This window comes from Chiloscyllium punctatum, chromosome 38, assembly GCF_047496795.1.
Source record: "Chiloscyllium punctatum isolate Juve2018m chromosome 38, sChiPun1.3, whole genome shotgun sequence".
Lineage (NCBI taxonomy): Eukaryota > Metazoa > Chordata > Chondrichthyes > Orectolobiformes > Hemiscylliidae > Chiloscyllium > Chiloscyllium punctatum.
In genome coordinates, this window is record NC_092776.1 from 16,938,153 (window position 1) to 16,957,242 (window position 19,090).

The following is a 19,090-nucleotide window of genomic DNA, read 5'->3' on the forward strand; positions in this document are numbered from 1 at the left end:
TCCAAAGGACAAGTGTTGAGCCAAATAAGAATTTACAATGTACAATATTGCTGTTAAGGGACTCTTATGGTATAATAATAGTGTCCATACCTTTGAACCCAGGAGGCCTGGGTTCAGAGGTGTATAATAATATCTCACATGTTCATTTGAAAATATCTACAATATTTTCTCAATATTGTCTAATCTCTCAATGTAATATAAAATTCTGACATTAACATATAATTTTAAAGGAAGTCTAAAATCAGATATTAGACAGTGCCAGGTTGGAGAAAAGGCCATTTTGACCTAGTACACATAACCCTTCCAGATTGTTGCATTATCACAATGTAGCATCAAACTGCATTTTGAACAACCTAGATTACTAGCACTTCTCAATGTTCCTTGCCCCAGGATAAAATAAACTCTGTAAGGTAAAAACAATGACTGCAGATGCTGAAAACCAAATACTGGATTAGTGGTGCTGGAAGAGTGCAGCAGTTCAGGCAGCATCCAACGAGCAGCGAAATCAACGTTTAAAGCTTTATTCCTGATGAAGAGCTTTTGCCCGAAACGTTGATTTCGCTGCTCGTTGGATGCTGCCTGAACTGCTGCGCTCTTCCAGCACCACTAATCCAGTAAAATAAACTCTCCCTAATATCAATTTGAAATTAAATCTAAATGGAATGTTGTCCGTTACTACAAATAAAGCAGGAATATTCTGGTATCTACTTTTTTAAATGCCCTGTCTTGTTTCTAGGTATTAATTAGTGGAGATGCTAAAGAAGGTTGTACTGAGAGTTTTACTTCACAGCATCATACAATACTGTAAGCACAAGGCAGGAGCAGGTGAAATTACCCCTAAATCTCCTGTAAAATTCACTGATGGGGTGACTAAATATCAGAAATGTTGCCCTCATAAGTTGAATGCAAGTGAACAAAATGTGCCTTTTGACATTCAACTGCATTGAAAAGGCACATCGCAGTTGACTTATTGTACTTGAGAATGTGTAGCCACTGCCTTCTTTTATTCTTTCATGGGATGTAGGTATCACTGGCAAAGCTAGAATTTTTGCCCATTCCTACCAGCCCTTCAACTAATTGACTTGCTGGGCCATTTCAAAAGGCAACTGAGAGTCAACAACATTGTTGTGGATGTCGAGGTCTCACCAGGTAAGGATAGCAGATTTCCTTCCTGAAAAGACTTTAATGACCCAGATGGGTTCTTTATGACAATCAATGATAGTTGTCACAGACACCATTACTGATGTAGTTAAATGAACTCAAGTTTCTCCAATTGCCACAGTCGTATTTAACCTGTCTACAAAGCATTAATCTGAACCTCTGAATTACTAATTGAGTGAGATTAACATGATGTCACCATCACCCTCTTTACAGAATAGTCAATGCCATTTTATGAATGATTTCAGGTGTCAGTAGTCTAAATTGCATGGCACATGGAGGATGACTGATGGAGGAGGGTTGGAGTAGAAGGTGCACAGGCCTAGAATTCAGACCAAGAAAGGCAGCTAACCTGAGAAGAGAGACAGACTTACAGGGAAAGGGTGGACTGAATTTCGAATATTGAATGTATAATTAAGGAAGTCAGTGATGCCCCTGGCCTGGAGGAAGGTTGTACAGGAAGTTGGTGAGGCCTCTTCTGGAGTATTTATGCAGTTCTGGTTGCCCTATCACTGGAAGGATATTATTAAACTTGGGAGAGTTCGGAAAAGATTTGCCAGGATGTTGCCGGGAATGGAGGGTTTGAGTTAAAAAGATTGGCTGGAAAGACTGGGACTTTCTTTTCAGCAGAGTAGGAGTTTGAGGGGTGACCTTATAGAGATTTTAAAAAATCATTATGGACACATAATGTGACTAGCAAGGGCCTTTTCCCTAGAGTGGGAAAGTTCAATACTATTTTTAAAGTGAGAGGAGCAAGTTTTAAAAAGGTCATGAGGGGCAACTTTTTTTCACTCATAGAGTAGTTTGTGCGTGGAATGAACTGCCAGAGGAAGTGGTGAATGCAGGTACCGTTGCAACATTTAAAGCACATTTGGATAAATACATGAATAGGAAATGTTTGGAGAGATTTGGGCCATATGCAGGCAAGTTTAATTTGGGAGTCGAGAGTGTGGTGCTGGAAAAGCACAGCAGGTCATTCTTTTCCAGCGCCACACTCTCGACTCTGATCTCCAGCATCTGCTGTCCTCACTTTCTCCAAGTTTAATTTGGGAACATGGTCAGGATGGCCTACTTGGACTGAAAGGTCTGTTTCCAGGCTGCATGACTCTATGGTTGGCTGGGTGCCCTTTGCTTATGGTGTGAAGATTTTTGACCCCAGACGATACCAAAACCTGGGAGGACTTTTTGCCCACCCTTGCCATAAGATTCACCAGCTACACATGTGTGCGCGTGTAATGAACTGCAAACAGTCCCATCACATGAGAGAAGCTGAATCACCCCCGAGTTCAAATGATGATCGGTTCCACACGCAAATGCTAAACCTAGACTCCGTAATAAAAGATTCACAGCATGTATCAACAATGGTGACTAGGAGACTGTCTTCAACTGCCCCATAAAAAAACCATTTGGTTCACTTACGTCCTTTCGTGAAAGAAATCCCTTAACCCAGTCTGCCATTATGTGACTCCAGACCTAAACACTGTGGCTGACTCTTAAATGCTCACCAAAATGGCCTAACAAGCAGTCAGTTCAAGAACAGAAATGTTATGCTATCAATACCCACATCCCACAAAAGAAACACAACATAAATTTCTAAAACTTTTCAAGATTTCAGGATATTCCAAAGTACTTCACAGTCAATGAGGTATTTTCAAAATGTAGTCACTGGTGGAAATGTGCCAGTTAATTTGTGTGCAAAAATGTCCAAAAACACCTTGTGATAATGTCAGGGACATTCATATTGTTGCTACTGAAAGAGAGCTCAATTTTGGCCAACATACTGCAAAATCCTGTCCTTCAAATATATATTAATGATCTGGATGAAGGGACTGGGGGCATTCTAGTGAAGTTTGCCGATGATAGAAAGTTAGGTGGACAGGCAGGTAGTACTGAGGAAGTGGGGAGGCTGCAGAAGGATCTAGACAGTTTGGAAGAGTGGTCCAAGAAATGGCTGTTGGAATTCAATGTGAGCAAATGCGAGGTCTTGCACTTTGGAAAAAAGAATACAAGCACAGACTACTTTTTAAACGGTGAGAAAATTCGTAAAGCCAAAGTATAGAGGGATCTGGGAGTGCCAGTCGAGGATTCTCTAAGGGTAAACATGCAGGTTGAGTCCGTGATTAAGAAAGCGAATGCAATGTTGTCATTTATCTCAAGAGGGTTGGAATATAAAAGCTCCACTGTGCTACTGAGACTTTATAAAGCTCTGGTTAGGCCCCATTTGGAGTACTGTGTCCAGTTTTGGTCCCCACACCTCAGGAAGGACAGACTGGCACTGGAACGTGTCCAGCGGAGATTCACACGAATGATCCCTGGAATGGTAGGTCTAACATATGAGGAACGGCTGAGGATCCTGGGATTGTATTCATTGGAGTTTAGAAGATTAAGGGGAGATCTAATAGAAACTTACAAGACAATACATGGCTTGGAAAGGGTGGACGCTAGGAAATTGTTTCCGTTAGGCGAGGAGACTAGGACCCGTGGACACAGCCTTAGAAATAGAGGGGGTAAATTCAGAACAGAAATGCGGAGACATTTCTTCAGCCAGAGAGTGGTGGGCCTATGGAATTCATTGCCGCAGAGTGCAGTGGAGGCTGGGACGCTAAATGTCTTCAAGGCAGAAACTGATAAATTCTTGATATCACAAGGAATTAAGCGCTATGGGGAGAATGCGGGTAAGTGAAGTTGAAATGCACATCAGCCATGATTGAATGGCGGAGTGGACTCGACAGGCCGAATGGCCTTACTTCTGCTCCTATGTCTTATAGTCTTATGCAGTATCACAGCTCGCTTATGTTCACCTGAGAGGTTAGACAAGACCAAAATTAGCACGTCAACTGAAACACAGTCACTCTAACAGCACAGTATGCCATTAGTACTGCATCCATCAACAGTATTAATCCTCTGACAGTACAGCTGTCTCTTAGTATCCACATGTTAGCCACTGAACTGAATGACCTGAATTATATATTTGGTTTAAAATGTCACACGGAATTTCACGTGAGTCACTTGAAGCTCTGGTTACTGTCTGCAAGTCAAGTTAATGTTACTTACCCAATAAATTCGAGCACCAATGAGATCTCGAGATGAGGCAATGATGGACTATCCAGGGGAACCACGGGTAATGCCAGCTTCTTATCCAGCGATTGGATACGGCTCACTTTACCATTGCTAGGCACCTGGATAACTGTATAGCCACAGAATGACAGAAACCATCAATGGTCAAAGGTAGCTCATATGCAGAAACAGCCTGCCTTAAGTATAGCCAAAGGAAGGATTTTCAAACACAATTTAATACTGAGCTGCAAAAGGACATATTAAGCAGATGACCAAAGGCTTCGTCAAAGACGTATGTCTAAATGATCACTAGGTTTAGAGGAGGAATTCAAGAGGTTAGGGCCAAGGCAGCTGATGATTGTCAATGACAGAACAATTAAAACTGTTCAAAAGACCAGAATTAGAGAAGCGCCGATATCCCAGAGAGTTGTGGAGCTGGAAGAAATTACAGAGATAGCAGGAGTGAGAAAATGGAGAGATTTGAAAACCTGGATGGGAATGTTAAAATTGAGGCACTGCTGGGCTGGGGCCAACATATGTCAGTGAGCAAAAATGTGGTGAATGAACAGGATCTGGTGCAGAGATCAACATGAGAACATAGGAAAAGTCAAGTCTCGCGGTAACAAAGGCAAGGATCACATGTTGACAGCAGATGAGACAAAAATGATGAAATAGATGGTGTAAGGATGGAACTGAGACTCGTCAGCATTGTTATTAGTTTTTCAATGATGTTGCAGTGGAGCACCATTAAGGTCGAGGCCAAGATTGATCTTTGGGGAACAATAATGTACCAATGCAGAAGCAAGAAAACAGGCTGATGCAAGAGACCTTCTGGTTAGGTTTGGTTAGATAAGAATGAAATTAGGTAAAGGCATTCTCGATCCAGAAAGACACAGTCACACGGAAATTAATGGAATTAAATGGGGACATCAAGTGGATGCTTATCCTCCAATGAAATATTGTCAGTATGATTAAAGAAACTTATATTTATTGGCAACCATGAGCAAAATGTCCTAAGTTATGGAGAAGACATGACTCGGTCAATACTGGTCCCCTGTCCACACTCCCTACTCCAAATGTGGCCAAAGCATCAGTTACAGAATTTAGGAGAGGCACAAAAGCCATGTATTACTGGGTGAGATTCCATTACCTCATTGAAATGATACAGTATTCTTCCAAGCATCTGGCTGAAGGAGGAACATGTGAAAATCAAATATGGACTTGGGAGAAGAAATATAAACTAGAATTTAAGGTTGTCTTTTTTTTAAAATTCAAACATGGAAATCTTCCTCCCTGTTACAGTAAACATTCAAATTCAGAGAGGTCAGGTTCAACCCTTCACCACACAATGGTTATTCTGGCACTTTCATAGCATCAACATCCATAAATCAATTGGGTTTGTCTGTTTACTAATTAGTGTCAACATGGTGACACAGCACAGAGCTGTACCCCACTGCCAAGCAAACACATACTGTTGTGTTCAAATTCATGCTGAACACCAAATCTTACCTATGATCACAAAAGCAATGCATTATATTTCTTCATGGGGTTGATGTATGAACTGTTACTTAGGGCATTGTTTGAAGCACACCAGATTTACAAATATCAGTTACTACTGAAAATCAGATGCAGCCACTAATTTCTGAATAGATTTCATCACTATCACCATTTGGAAAAGACGACAAATTTGAGTCCCAAAGGAGCTCAGTCTTTGAGGGCTCTAGAAACTCTATTACACAGCAAGGTGCAGAGGCTACACCTTTCATAGTACCAACCCCAGCCCAAACAGCTGAGAAATTTGAAAGTCAAAAATAAAGTGTTTATTGCCAATGCAAAAGTGGCCATTGAGGTCCATCTGCACATGTGCAGTTGCACCTGTTCTGGAGGAATGAAACCCTGTTCATAGCATTCCCTGTGATAACACACCTCTTAATTTTCAATCAGTGTGAAGTGGCCTCCGAAAATGGAGCTGACTCCTCAAACTGCACATATTCCATCCTGTAATAATTCCATTGTGGGTTGTTATCCTTTGGAGAATTATTATTCACAAAAAGACAAATTAGTTAACATTTCAGGAATCAAGAGAAAGACTGTTCCTGCTCACAGCAACAGCTATTTTCTTTTATATTCATTCACAGGATGAGGGCGTCGCTGGCTAGGCAGCATTTATTGCCCATCCCTAATTGCCCAGAGGACAGTTAACAGTCAACTACATTGTTGTGCTCTGGAGTCACATGTAGGTCAGACCAGGTTAGGATGGCAGTTTCCTTCCCTAAAGGACATCAGTGATCTAGATGGAATTTTCTGGCAATTGACAGGGGATTCCTGGTCATCATTAGTCTCTTAATTCTAGATTTCCTAATTTTTTTATATTGAATTCAAATTCCACAATCGGCCATGGCAGAATTCGAACATGGGTCCCCAGAACATTATCTGGGTCTCTAGATTAACAATCCAGCGATAATACCATGAGGCCATTGCCTCTTAATGTGGTTAATTAAGGCCTGTGAAAATAACAAGAACTAATTTCAGTGCAAAGCAAAGTCGGATGAGAGTTCTCAGTTTGGACTATAGATCAGGAGGCACAAATGCAATTGTAGAAGATTTACTATATTGTCAGGTGCAACTCTCTTGCCTTTCATATTCATGGCCTGCAACGCTCATAAAACACAGACAGTGAAAGCTTCAGGTTTCTTTTGATGTACTCAGTGTCTATGCAGATGAAAGACAGAGAACTAGGACTAGGTGAAAGTTACCCGGGCTCTGAAATAATGAATCACTTCAACATGAGATATGTATCCATCAGCAAACAGGTCGCACTCCATATTTAGTGGTTCAGTTCTGGAGTTGTCATTTCACTCAACAATGACCCTGATTCAGCAGATGCCACACACAGAACACAGTACAAAAGTTCCACTCCAGAAGCCATTGAATAAAAACTTAGCACCTGAATCATAATCTTGAGAACTCACCTGGTCTGGGAACCGCAAGCCCTCTCTCTCGGTAGAAATCATGAAGTCGCTTATTTTCATCTGAGTACAAAGAAGTTCACATTACTCAGCAACAAAATATAGGAATGAGAGAATTTAACTTTTAAGTAACTAAACCCTTCCAGTGACTGGTAAGGTGAACAATCCGATTCAAATTATAAGAGTGAAGATTATAGGTTAAAAGCTCTGACTAGAAAATAGAGGGTTAACTCACAATGTTCATCACACCCAACAGGAACATATAACTAAATTTAGAAGAATGACAGATCATCATCTTACTGAAATATATAAGATTCTGAGGCAGCCTGACAGGGTGAATGCCAAGAGTATGTTTCTCCTCGTAATGGAATACACAGTTAAGGCGGCACAGTTTAAAAATAAGAGATCTCCCATTTAAGACTGATGTGAAGAGAAATTTTTCTCTCAGAGTTGAAATTTGGAACTCTTTTTCTCCCCCAGCAAACTGTGGAGTCACACTCACTGAATATATACGACTTTTTTTTATCTGCAAGGGACTGCAAAGTTATTGGGGCTAGACAAGCAGGAATGAGAAATAAGATCACAATCAGATTGGCCATGATTTATTAAAAGGTGGTGTGGTTTAGAGGAGCCAAATGGCCTCCATCTGCCCCTATTTCTTATATCCTTATTGCCTTTTTTGTCCATTTCATCTAGATGGGGGTAGTGAGGATTAAAACCCAGTGTTAATTACATCCAAGCCTGATGTGACATTGTGTGGGAGCAATGTAGAGTTTTCCTGTTTCTTTGTTCTGGTCAGGCACCTGTGAACCTCACTAGATACTAGCAAGCATTTTTACTGTTGAGTCAGGATATTTCTGTTTTGAATATGCAGCAAACTTGCTGAACTGGGAAACTGTTGCATCCATATGAACTCAGTAAAGTGGCTGGTAACATTCATTCTGCTGACTTTCAGGGAATAACATGCTAATGTGCTTGAAAACTTATTTAGTGTGATTACCATCACTTACTGCTTTCTAAGTTGGGCACGAGCTTGTAAACGATATCTTGTAGTTTTCTGTCCAGTCTGAAGAAATTAAAGAAAATAAAAAGAATTCACACATTAATCAAAAAGGATTAAGTGTGTAAAACTGTAACAGTTTGTTTAATGCTAGAATGTGTGAGTTCATCCACTCTAGATTTCAAAGTTAAATCGCATTACTTTCTTATTGGCGAGAATCTAGGAGCTATAGGAATCTTTAAAGGCTTTGAATGATCAAGTACTGAATTGTTAAAAGCTGGTACAAAGTTATAAAAATTTATTTGAAAATAAAATAAAATGTTGGCCTTTATTTAAAGCAGCTGGAATAGAAAGGAGAGGAATGAATGCTTTACATATCAACAGCCTCAATCACAGTATAACGAAAATCAGACTGGTCATTAAATAGGTAAAATCACTCGATCAATACGGAGGCTAAAAGGGTTACATGATTAGTTTGGATTACATTGGTTAAGTTTATATTCCTTTTCCTGCTCCCTGCCTCTCCCCCTGCTCACCTTATGTTATACAACGGTTGTGTCTGATGGACAACAATGTTGCATTTCGGACAGCGGTTGCTGTGCTCAAAATGTTTCACAATACAGCTCTTACAGACTGCAGAAACAGAAGGAAGAAATTTCACAATGAAACAGGATGCACTGAAAAGATTCTGATAGTCAAACAATCAAGTCAGTGACAGATACTGTCAGAAACATTGAGCACTTCCATTGCAGTTTCTAAATTGTGAAAACTGTTCTTGTCAGTAACCCTGAATTCTACAGGTGAGATAACAAACTATTACCATAGAAGGGGAATCAATACAGAGATGAATCATTCCGAAGTGAAGTCAGGGGAGTGAAAATTTGGATCTCCCTCCTCCAAAAGGTATGGATTCTGAGGATCAGTCGGACCATTTAAATGGAGACCAATTATTTCTGAAGAAAGTTGGCTGGACCTGAAACGTTAACTTTGCTTTCTCTCCACAGTTTTCCCAGCAATTTCTGCTTTTGTTTATGATTTCCAGCATCTGAAGATCTTTTGTTTTTTTTTTGTTATTTTCTTGTTTGAGATAGATTGTTGTTGGGTAAAGGTCAAGGTATGTGGAGTAACAGTAGGGAAATGAATTGAGGTACAGATCAATTATGATTGAACTGAATAACAGAATAGGCTTGTGAGACTAAAAGGCCTCTTCCTGTTCCTATCTGTGATCTTGCAGTGTTTTGGTAATTCATTGCTGCACTACCTATAGTAACTGCACAATATAATCACTCTAGGAAAGTGTTTTAGTATGTATTTGAACAATGATACTATCCAACAAAGCAGTTTTATGTTGCACATTATTAGAAGCACAAAAACAGGTAAAACAATCAGTGATTGTTAAGTGACCATTTGTCTCATGCAATTATACTTACATGTGTGCAAACATTCTGTGATGGTGGTTGCATCAATAAAGTAGCCTCCACAGACAGGACACAGAATATATGGATTCACATCAGCAAGACAAATACTCTGCTGGAAAGAGATCAGGTCCTTTCAGTACTTTTCACTGGTAAAGGGATCTGTCATTATAATACATCTGCCCAGAACATCTGTTGCTTGACATAGGAATTAGGAACAGCAGTAGTCTAATCAGCCTGTCATGCCCACTCCACCATTCAAGAAGTTTATGATTGATCTTCTACCCCCAGTGCTGTCTTTAAAATCTAGAAATGTATCACTTTCATTCTTACCAAGCTCACCAGTTTAATCAGAAGAAAAGGAAACAGAAAACTAGAGGTGACACAGTAAGGCTACATAAGGTAGTCATTTATTGTAGTGTAAGCTGCTTTACATAAACTTGTTAATTTTTAAAATGTACATAAATGTCCATACCCATGGAGTCCTTGAGAGGCTGAAAATCTATCTACTTTTGCCTTGTGTCATTCTGAATCTTGTTAGAGTTCTACTCAGGACCCAGCTTGTGTCCAGTTCTGGGCATGACACTTCAGGAAGGATGGTTCCAGGGATGACGGGATGGTTTAGTTAAGAGGTTAAGTTAGAAAGGTTGGAGATAATCTCCTTGGAAGGAGATGAAGGAAATTTTGATAGATGCATATGGATACGATAGGCACAAAATAAATACTAAAATCTCTTCTCATAGCTGATTATAGAATGACTAGTGACTACAGATTTATGATTTTGGGCAAGAGATGCAGAAGAAATGTGAGAAGGAACTTTTTATGCATCTTTGATCTTTTCCTTATAAATTCTATGTCTAAGGGCTTTCTCTCTCACTAGCATCTGATGAAGCAGCAGTGCCCCAAAAGCTAGTGTTTTCAAATAAACCCGTTGGACTATAACCTGGCATCGTGTGAATTTTAGCAAAGTATGAGGTTATACATTTTGGTAGGAAGAAAACGGGCATAGATTATTTTCTCAATGGGGAAAGGTATTGGAAATCTGAAGCACAAAGGGACTTATGAGTCCTGGTTTAGGATTCTCTTAAAGTTAATGCACCAGTTCAGTAGGTAGTTAGGAAGGCAAATGCAATGTTGGCATTCATTTCAAGAGGGCTAGAAAACAACAGCACAGATGTACTGCTGAGGCTGTATAATGCTCTGGTCAGTCTGCATTTGGAATATTGTGAGCAGTTTTAGTTCCTGTATCTAAGGAAAGATGTGCTGGTATTGGATGGTGTCCAGAGGAGGTTTACAAGAACGACACGAAGAATCAAAGGCTTATCCTAAGGGGAGAGGTTGAGGACTCTGGGTCTGCATACAATAGAATTTAGAAGGATGAAGGGGAATCCAATTGAAACTTACAGGATACTGAGACGACTTGACATAGTGGATGTGAGGAAGATGTTTCCACTAGGAGGAGAGATTAGTACCTGGGGGGGCACAGCAGCCTCAGAGTGAAGGGGAAACCCTTTAGAACTGAGATGAGGAGGAATTTCTTCAGTCAGAGGACGGTGACATTGTGGAACTCATTGCTGCAAAAGGTTGTGGAGGCTAAGTCTTTGAGCATAGTTAAGATGGAGATAGATAGGTTCTTGAGGTGCTCAAGGGTTGCAAGAAGACAGGAAAATAGAGTTCAGAAACATATCAGCCATGTTCAAATGGCAGAGCAGACTTGCTCAGCCAAATGGCCTAATTCTGCTCCTATTTCATACAGTGTAATCTCATCTATTATATATTTACATCTTCCACATTAAATTTCATTGCCATGTTCTGAACCATTTTCTGAGCTTGCTTAAATCCCCTCAAAGCTTCTTTGTATCCTCCTTAAAACTCACATTCCCACTTGGTTTTGTGCCAGCAGGAAATTTGAAAATATTATTTTTGGTCTCCACGTTTAAATGCAAATCAGATGCCTCAGTATTCCACTGTTAGGCAGTTTATTACATTAAGAGTGCTATATGACTGCACCTATTCCCAGCACTAGAAGCCTTGAGAACACTGAAATTGCACCATGAATTGAGACATTTACCCCTTGTTTAGGCAGACCACCTGAATTTTTCTAGTAAACCTGCTCTCACTTCCAGCTGTTCAAGTTGCTAGGAAATCTTGCTGATGTTATCACAAATGCGTAGCTGCATCAGATTCTCCAAAATATGTCATTTAGTAATACAGAGGAACCACGATTATCTGAGTCTCAATTATCTGAAGGAGATCTCAAGGTCCCAATAGAAACATTACATCAAAGAGCTGTTTCAATCCTGATTGTGTCTTTTATTTACAGGTACAATGATTAAAAATGAATTCGGCTCACTGAAATGCTGCCAAGAACAGTCTTGGACAGTCCAGGCACTGTCTCTAAATGGCCGATCTCCACGCGCCCCCTCTCTGTCCACACAGTTTCCCTGCAGTTCTACACAGGGGTATACCCTAAACCCTCCTTCCCCAGTGTGTGTGTGTGTGTGTGTGTGTGAGAGAGAGAGAGAGTGTGAGTGAGTGAGTGAGTGAGTGAGTGAGTGAGTGAGTGAGAGAGAGAGAGAGATATTTGGAGACTTACCCCGGAGCAGACTTCACATAAAACTCCAATAATCAATTATCTGAATGAAATAGTGCCCGTCCATCTCATTCGGATAATTGAGATTCCTCTGTACTTAGATGAAGCATCCAATTATATAGAGATTTATTTCAAGAATGTTCACTTTTCTTTGTCTTCCTGCCATTATTAAAAATGCAATGTAGTCACTTTGGAATTCTAAATGTGAATGGCAGAAAACTACATTGACGCAATTGTTATGATATAGCGATAAAATCTTCTGCTAATTAAACCAAACACCTAGAAAAGCTCACCTCTCCTCGTAATCTGTTAAAATATTAGTGACAGAGAACTCCCACATTTCACTAGCTAAAGAAAATAATATCAATTTATTCTTTAACTCTAAAAGTGAACATTAAGCAACAACGCCTCCCTCAGTACAGCTGTAATGCTATCCCTTATCAAAAACGCCATTCCCCCTCCTCTCTTGCCTCCCTATCTATCCTTTGTGTAGCATTTCTATCCTGGAACATTAAGTTGCCAGTCCTGCCCACCCCTGAGCCATGTTTCTGTAATTCCTATGATATCCTAGTCCCATGTTCTGAACCATGCCCTGAGTTCATCTGCCTTCCCTGTTAAGCCCCTTGCATTGAAATAAATGCAGTTTAACTTATTAGCCCTACCTTGTCCCTGCCTGCCCTGACTGTTTAACTCGCTTTTGTTCTCAAATGTACCAGTCTCAGATTGATCTCTTTCCTCAATATCTCCCTGGGTCCTACCAACCACCACCCCCCACCCCCCCACCTTACTAGTTTAAGTCCTCCCCAGCAGCTCTAGCAAATCTCGCTGCCAGTATATTAGTCCCCTTTCAATTTAGGTGCAATCCGTCCTTCTTGTACAGGTCGCTTCTTCCCCAGAAGAGAGATTCCAATGATCCAAAAATGTGAATCCTTCTCCCATACACCAGCTCCTCAGCCATGCATTCATCTGCTCTATCCTCCTATTCCTGCCCTGACTAGCACATAGCACCAGGAGTAATCCAGATATTACTACTCTCGAGGACCTCCTTTAAAAATTCCTGCCTAACTCTCTGTAATCTCCTTTCAGAATCTCAATCTTTTCCCTTCCTATGTCGTTGGTTCCAATGTGGACAATGACCTCTTGCCGGCCCCTCTCCTCCTTGAGAACATTCTGTACCCTCTCTGAGACATCCTTGATCTTGGCACCAGAGAAGCAACACACCATTCTGATTTTTTGCTGCAGGCCACAGAAACGTCTGTCTGTACCTCGGAGTAGAGAATCCCCTAACACAATGGATCTATTCGAACCCGACATACCCCTCATTGCATTAGAGCCAGTCTCAATACCAGAAACTTGGCTGTTCGTGCTATGTTCCCCTGTGAATCGATCATTTTCCAAAACAGCATACTTGTTTGAAATGGGATAGCCACAGAAGACTCCTGCACTAGCTGCCTACCTCTCTTACCTTTCTTGGAGTTAACCCATCTATGTGACTGTATCTGAGACTTTCCCTCTTCCTATAACTGCCATCCATCACATACCGTTGCTGTTGCAAATTCCTCATTGCCTCTGACTCTCCAACCGATCCATTCGATCTGATAGGATTCACAACCAATAGCATTTATTGCAGTTATACTCAGCAGTAACCCGTAAACCCTCCATAAACTCCCACATCTGACAAGAAGCGCATATCACTGTACTAAAGGCCAATTTTGCTCCTTCACAATAACACCAGAAAATAACACCGTCTTATTCCTCTACAAAACACGGCCCCAGGTTAAATTAATAATTATGGCTTATATTTTAAGTTTAATCTAGAGACATATTTCAAAAAACATATAATCAAGAAAGAACCCACTTTACTCACTACTGCAGACTTTCTGTAGGCCACACTTAAAACAATTCACTTATCTGTTCCTGTTCTATGACTTCGCCCAAACAGTTCCTCCAAAATCAGTTGTGAATTTCACTGTTTGTTAATTTTCCCATGTCACATGGACAGACTCCCAAGTCCAACGATACATAAATTCAAACAGCAAAGGTAGTAACTGTGCAGGTTCACAGTGGTGTCAGTTTCTTTCTCTCTGTCTCCCCTGCACTGACCTCACCATGTACTTCCTTTGTCTGTACTCCTCCCTTTTAAAATTGCTGGTGTTTTGACTTTTTTTTCCAAAGTTCCAAAACAATGCAACAGCATATGAAACAGTAATTGCTGCTCCTGGAATTCGAGGAAATCACCTCCAACGCCTTAAGTACCTCAAAAAAGGAGCAGCTCTTACAACCAGAAATTTTTTCCGTTGAACAAAGAGAACTTGGAATTCAGGTTCATAGCTCCTTGAAAGTGGAGTCACTGGTAGATAGGGCAGTGAAGAAGGCGTTTGGTATGCTTTCCTTTATTGGTCAGACTGCAATGCCGATACAGTCATCGATGTAGTGGAGGAAAAGGTGGTGGGTGGTGCCAGTGTAGCTGCGGAAGATGGACTGTTCCACATATCCTACGAAGAGGCAGGCATAGCTGGGGCCCATGCGGGTGCACATGGCTACTCCTTTGGTTTGGAGGAAGTAGGAGAATTGGAAAGAGAAGTTGTTCAGGGTGAGGACCAGTTCAGTCAGTCGAAGGAGAGTGTCAGTGGAAGGGTACTGGTTGGTACGGCAGTAAAGGAAGAAGCGGAGGGCTTTGAATCCTTCGTGATGGGGAATGGAGGTCCATGGTGAAGATAAGGCGTTGGGGACCGGGGAAGCGAAAATCATGGAAGAGGTGGAAGGTGTGGGTGGTGTCCCGAACGTAGGTGGGGAGTTCTTGGACTAAGGGGGACAGGATTGTGTCGAGGTATGCAGAGATGAGTTCGGTGGGGCAGGAGCAGGCTGAGACAATGGGTCGGCCGGGGCTGTCAGGTTGTGATTTTGGGCAGGAGGTAGAAACGGGCGGTGCGGGGTTGTGGGACTATGAGGTTGGAGGCGGTGGATGGGAGATCCCCTGAGGTGATGAGGTTATGGATGGTCTGGGAGATGATGGTTTGGTGGGTGGGAGGTAGGGTCATGGTCAAGAGGGCAGTAGGAGGAGGACCGAATCAATACGGACATTTACTATAAACCGACCGACTCCCACAGCTACCTAGACTAACCTCTTCCCACCATGCCCCCCTGTAAAAATGCCATCCCATATTCCCAATTCCTTCGTCTCCGCCGCATCTGCTCCCAGGAGGACCAGTTCCAATACCGTACAACCCAGATGGCCTCCTTCTTCAAAGACCGCAATATCTCCCCAGACGTGATCGTCGATGCCCTCCACCGCATCTCCTCCACTTCCCGCTCCTCCGCCCTTGAGCCCTGCCCCTCCAATTGCCACCAGGACAGAACCCCACTTGTCCTCACCTACCACCCGACAAACCTCCATATACATCCATATACATCGTATCATCCGTCATCATTTCCGCCACCTCCAAACGGACCCCATCACCAGGGATATATTCCCCTCCCCTCCCCTATCAGCGTTCCGAAAAGACCACTCCCTCCGTGACTCCCTCGTCAGGTCCACACCCCCCACCAACCCAACCTCTACTCCTGGCAACCTTCCCCTGCAACCGCAAGAAATGCAAATGCAAAACTTGCGCCCACACCTCCCCCCTTACTTCCCTCCAAGGCCCCAAGGGATCCTTCCATATCCGCCACAAATTCACCTGCACCTCCACACACATCGTTTACTGCATCCGCTGCACCCGATGTTGCCCCCTATACATTGGGGAGACAGGCCTACTTGCGGAACGTTTCAGAGAACACCTCTGGGACACCCGGACCAACCAACCCAACCATCCTGTGGCTTAACACTTCAACTCCCCCTCCCACTCCACCAAGGACATGCAGGTCCTTGGACTCCTCCATCGCCAGAGCATAGCAACACGACGGTTGGAGGAAGAGCGCCTCATCTTCCGCCTAGGAACCCTCCAACCACAAGGGATGAACTCGGATTTTCCAGTTTCCTAATTTCCCCTCCCCCCACCTTGTCTCAGTCAAATCCCTCAAACTCAGCACCGCCTTCCTAACCTGCCAACTTCTCCCTGACCTCTCTGCCCCCACCCCCTCTCCGGCCTATCACCCTCACCTTGACCTCCTTCCACCTATCGCATTTCCAACGCCCCTCCCCCAAGTCCCGCCTCCCTACCTTTTATCTTAGCCTGCTGGACACACTTTCCTCATTCCTGAAGAAGGGCTCATGCCCGAAATGTCGATTCTCCTGCTCCTTGGATGCTGCCTGACCTGCTGCGCTTTTCCAGCAACACATTTTCAGCTCTGATCTCCAGCATCTGCAGTCCTCACTTTCCCCTCCAAGCCAAACTGTGGTCAGCCAGAGAGTTTCTAGAAGCATGGCACTCATCCACAGACTCCATCAACAAACACATAGACCTAGACCCAATGTACTGGACACTACAACAAATGACTGGGACAGGCAACCGGAAGCAGCAGGAACGGAACTAAGTAAATTCTAGAAGACACAGTACAGCAGTGCTTCACAGGATGTTCCAAAGCGCTGAAGATGTTACCTAGACAAGTGATGAAAACGTCTGCAAATCAACATCCCAGCTCGGCTAACATACCCACACTACAACAACTGGCACCCAAGCTATAAATCTTTATGCAAGCCTTGAATATATTAAAATCACATAATTTTCACTCGAAACAGAGTCATAGGACTTGAAACCAGAAATATAAAAACAAAAAACTTTGTTTTGGCAAATGGAATTTAATCTTCAAAAGTATCAGGTGATTCATTTTGGCTGGACTAATAATATTGAATGGCAGAACCCTAGGAAAGTGAAAGTTGGTACCTCAGATGCTGGAGATTAGAGTCAAGATTGGAGTAGTGCTGGAAAAGCACAGCAGGTCAGGTAGCATCCAAGGAGCAGGAAAATCAATGTTTTGCCCTTCATCAGGAATGAGGCTGGGGACCTTCAGGGTGGAGAGATAAATGGGAGGGGGGGAGGGGGTGAGCGGGTGAGCCTGGGGGATGGTAGCTGAGAGTGCAATAGGTGGATGGAGGTGGAGTAAAGGTGATAGATCAGAGAGGAGGGTGGAGCGGATAGGTGGGAAGGAAGATAGACAGGTCATGAGGAATGTGCTGCTGAAGAGCTTCAGGGCAGAGGAGATGACCTGGGGGTTACAGTGAGAGAGACACTCACTGAGATCCTTGTAGAAAGAGGAGAACCTCTGCAAGGTAGGCATCCTTGGAGAGGATTCACAGTAAGGTTAAAATCATTTCGGCAAAAGTGGGTACTGCAGTTACTGGAGATTAGAGTCAAGATTAAAGTAGTGCTGGAAAAGCACAACAGGTCAGACAGCATCCAAGGAGCAGGAAAATTGACGTTTCGGGCAAAAGCCCTTCATCAGGAATGAGGCTGGGAGCCTTCCTTCCCCCTTATCTGCTCCACCCTTCTCTCAGACCTATCACCTTTACCCCCACCTCCATCCACTTATCGCACTCTCAGCTACCTTTCCCCCAGCCCACCTCCTTTCCATTTATCTCTCCACCCCCAAGGCTCCCAGCCTCATTCCTGATGAAGGACTTTTGCCCGAAACATCGATTTTCCTGCTTTTCGGATGCTGCCTGACCTGCTGTGCTTTTCCAGCACTACTCTAATCAGAACTACAGAGGATCAGACAGACATTGTGTGTACATCCATATATCCTTGCAGTCAAAATGACATGTAGATAAGATGATTTAAAAGGCATCTGGGTACTTGCTTTTATTAGTTAGGACACTAAATACAAGAACTAGGAGGTTATTATGGAACTGTGTAAAACCTTAGGTCACTGTCTGCAGTTATGGATAATACAATATAAAAGGATGTGTTTGCATTAGACAAAGCACAGAAGAGAATCTCCAGAACTGCTGCCTGGACTGAGTGAGCTGTGATGAGAGAGTTGACAGGCTGGAGTTATTTCCCATAAAGCAGAGAAGGCTGACAGAGATTTAATTAAGTATAGAGTTCTCTAGGGTCCAGACAGGATAGATAATGAGAAACTTTGCTCCTTAGTTGAGGTAGTATAAGTCAGAGGTCACATGACACCTGGTTGTAGTCGCATTTGAAATCACAAGCTTTCAGAGGCCAATGCAAAGACTGCTCTCTCTATGCCCCACCCCCTTCACCATGGCCCCACCCACCTGCTGCTTGTGGGTACTCGTGCAGGGATGCGTGAGCGGCCTGCGCGTGCGCACTGCACTAACTCCTCCTGCGTCCCGCCAGCCCCTGCGCTCTTACCAAAACAGAGCCATAGTGGGAAAGTGCGGGAAACGCTAGACGCTGAGCGGAGCTCAATCGCCTGTTGATTCTGTCCACGGGCAGCTCCTTCGGTTCCCGGGACTTAGCCGACCACGCTCCCTCTCACATCCGCTTTTGAGCTCACTTTACCTCATCTTGTGCCACTTCTCCCTCAGATGGTTCATCCTCCTCCTGCCAGGACTCTAGCTCACTGTTTCCGGCTGAGCTACTTGGACTGTCAAATCGAGAGAATCCCCCGAAATCCATCTCTTCCTCATCAGATCTCGACATCGCTCCGCGCGCTACCTTCTCCGCATAGGCAACCATGGGCAGGATCTCTGCAAGTGCGCTTGCGCAAATCTCTTGCCTACTTGGAGTTGTAGTCCTATCGCGCCGGACAGACTACAGCTCCCAGCAACCCCTACGACGTAGAATAGTACTGCCCGTGTGTGCAGCTGGTCAGAGACTACAATTCCCGGCATCCCTATGGACGACAGCACCACCTGCTGGCACGTTTGTGCATGAATATAGGCATCCTGTTGCTACCTTACACATTGATCCCAAAAATAACCCCAAACATTTATGTTCTGCAGAGAGACAAGATAGCTTGGGTTAATTTTCCTTAAAGAAGAGATGACTGA

The 19,090-nt window shown here is 43.0% G+C and overlaps 1 protein-coding gene across 2 annotated transcripts in view; it reads right to left on the reverse strand.

Moving 5' to 3' along the window:
* Positions 1 to 18,792, reverse strand: part of pcgf6 (polycomb group ring finger 6) — a 90,812-nt gene extending 72,020 nt beyond the window's left edge. The window contains exons 1-6 of one of the 2 annotated variants that reach the window (XM_072557295.1): positions 18,600 to 18,792; positions 9,615 to 9,711; positions 8,721 to 8,817; positions 8,195 to 8,250; positions 7,188 to 7,247; positions 4,213 to 4,345 (exon numbers count right to left, since the gene is read on the reverse strand). In XM_072557295.1, the coding sequence (XP_072413396.1) occupies positions 4,213 to 4,345; positions 7,188 to 7,247; positions 8,195 to 8,250; positions 8,721 to 8,817; positions 9,615 to 9,711; positions 18,600 to 18,776 (620 nt within the window). In that variant the 5' untranslated portion in view covers positions 18,777 to 18,792. Of the gene's footprint in view, positions 1 to 4,212; positions 4,346 to 7,187; positions 7,248 to 8,194; positions 8,251 to 8,720; positions 8,818 to 9,614; positions 9,715 to 18,599 lie in introns of both variants that reach the window. The other variant, XM_072557294.1, reaches the window with a different exon arrangement.
* Positions 18,793 to 19,090: the final 298 nt, after the last annotated feature.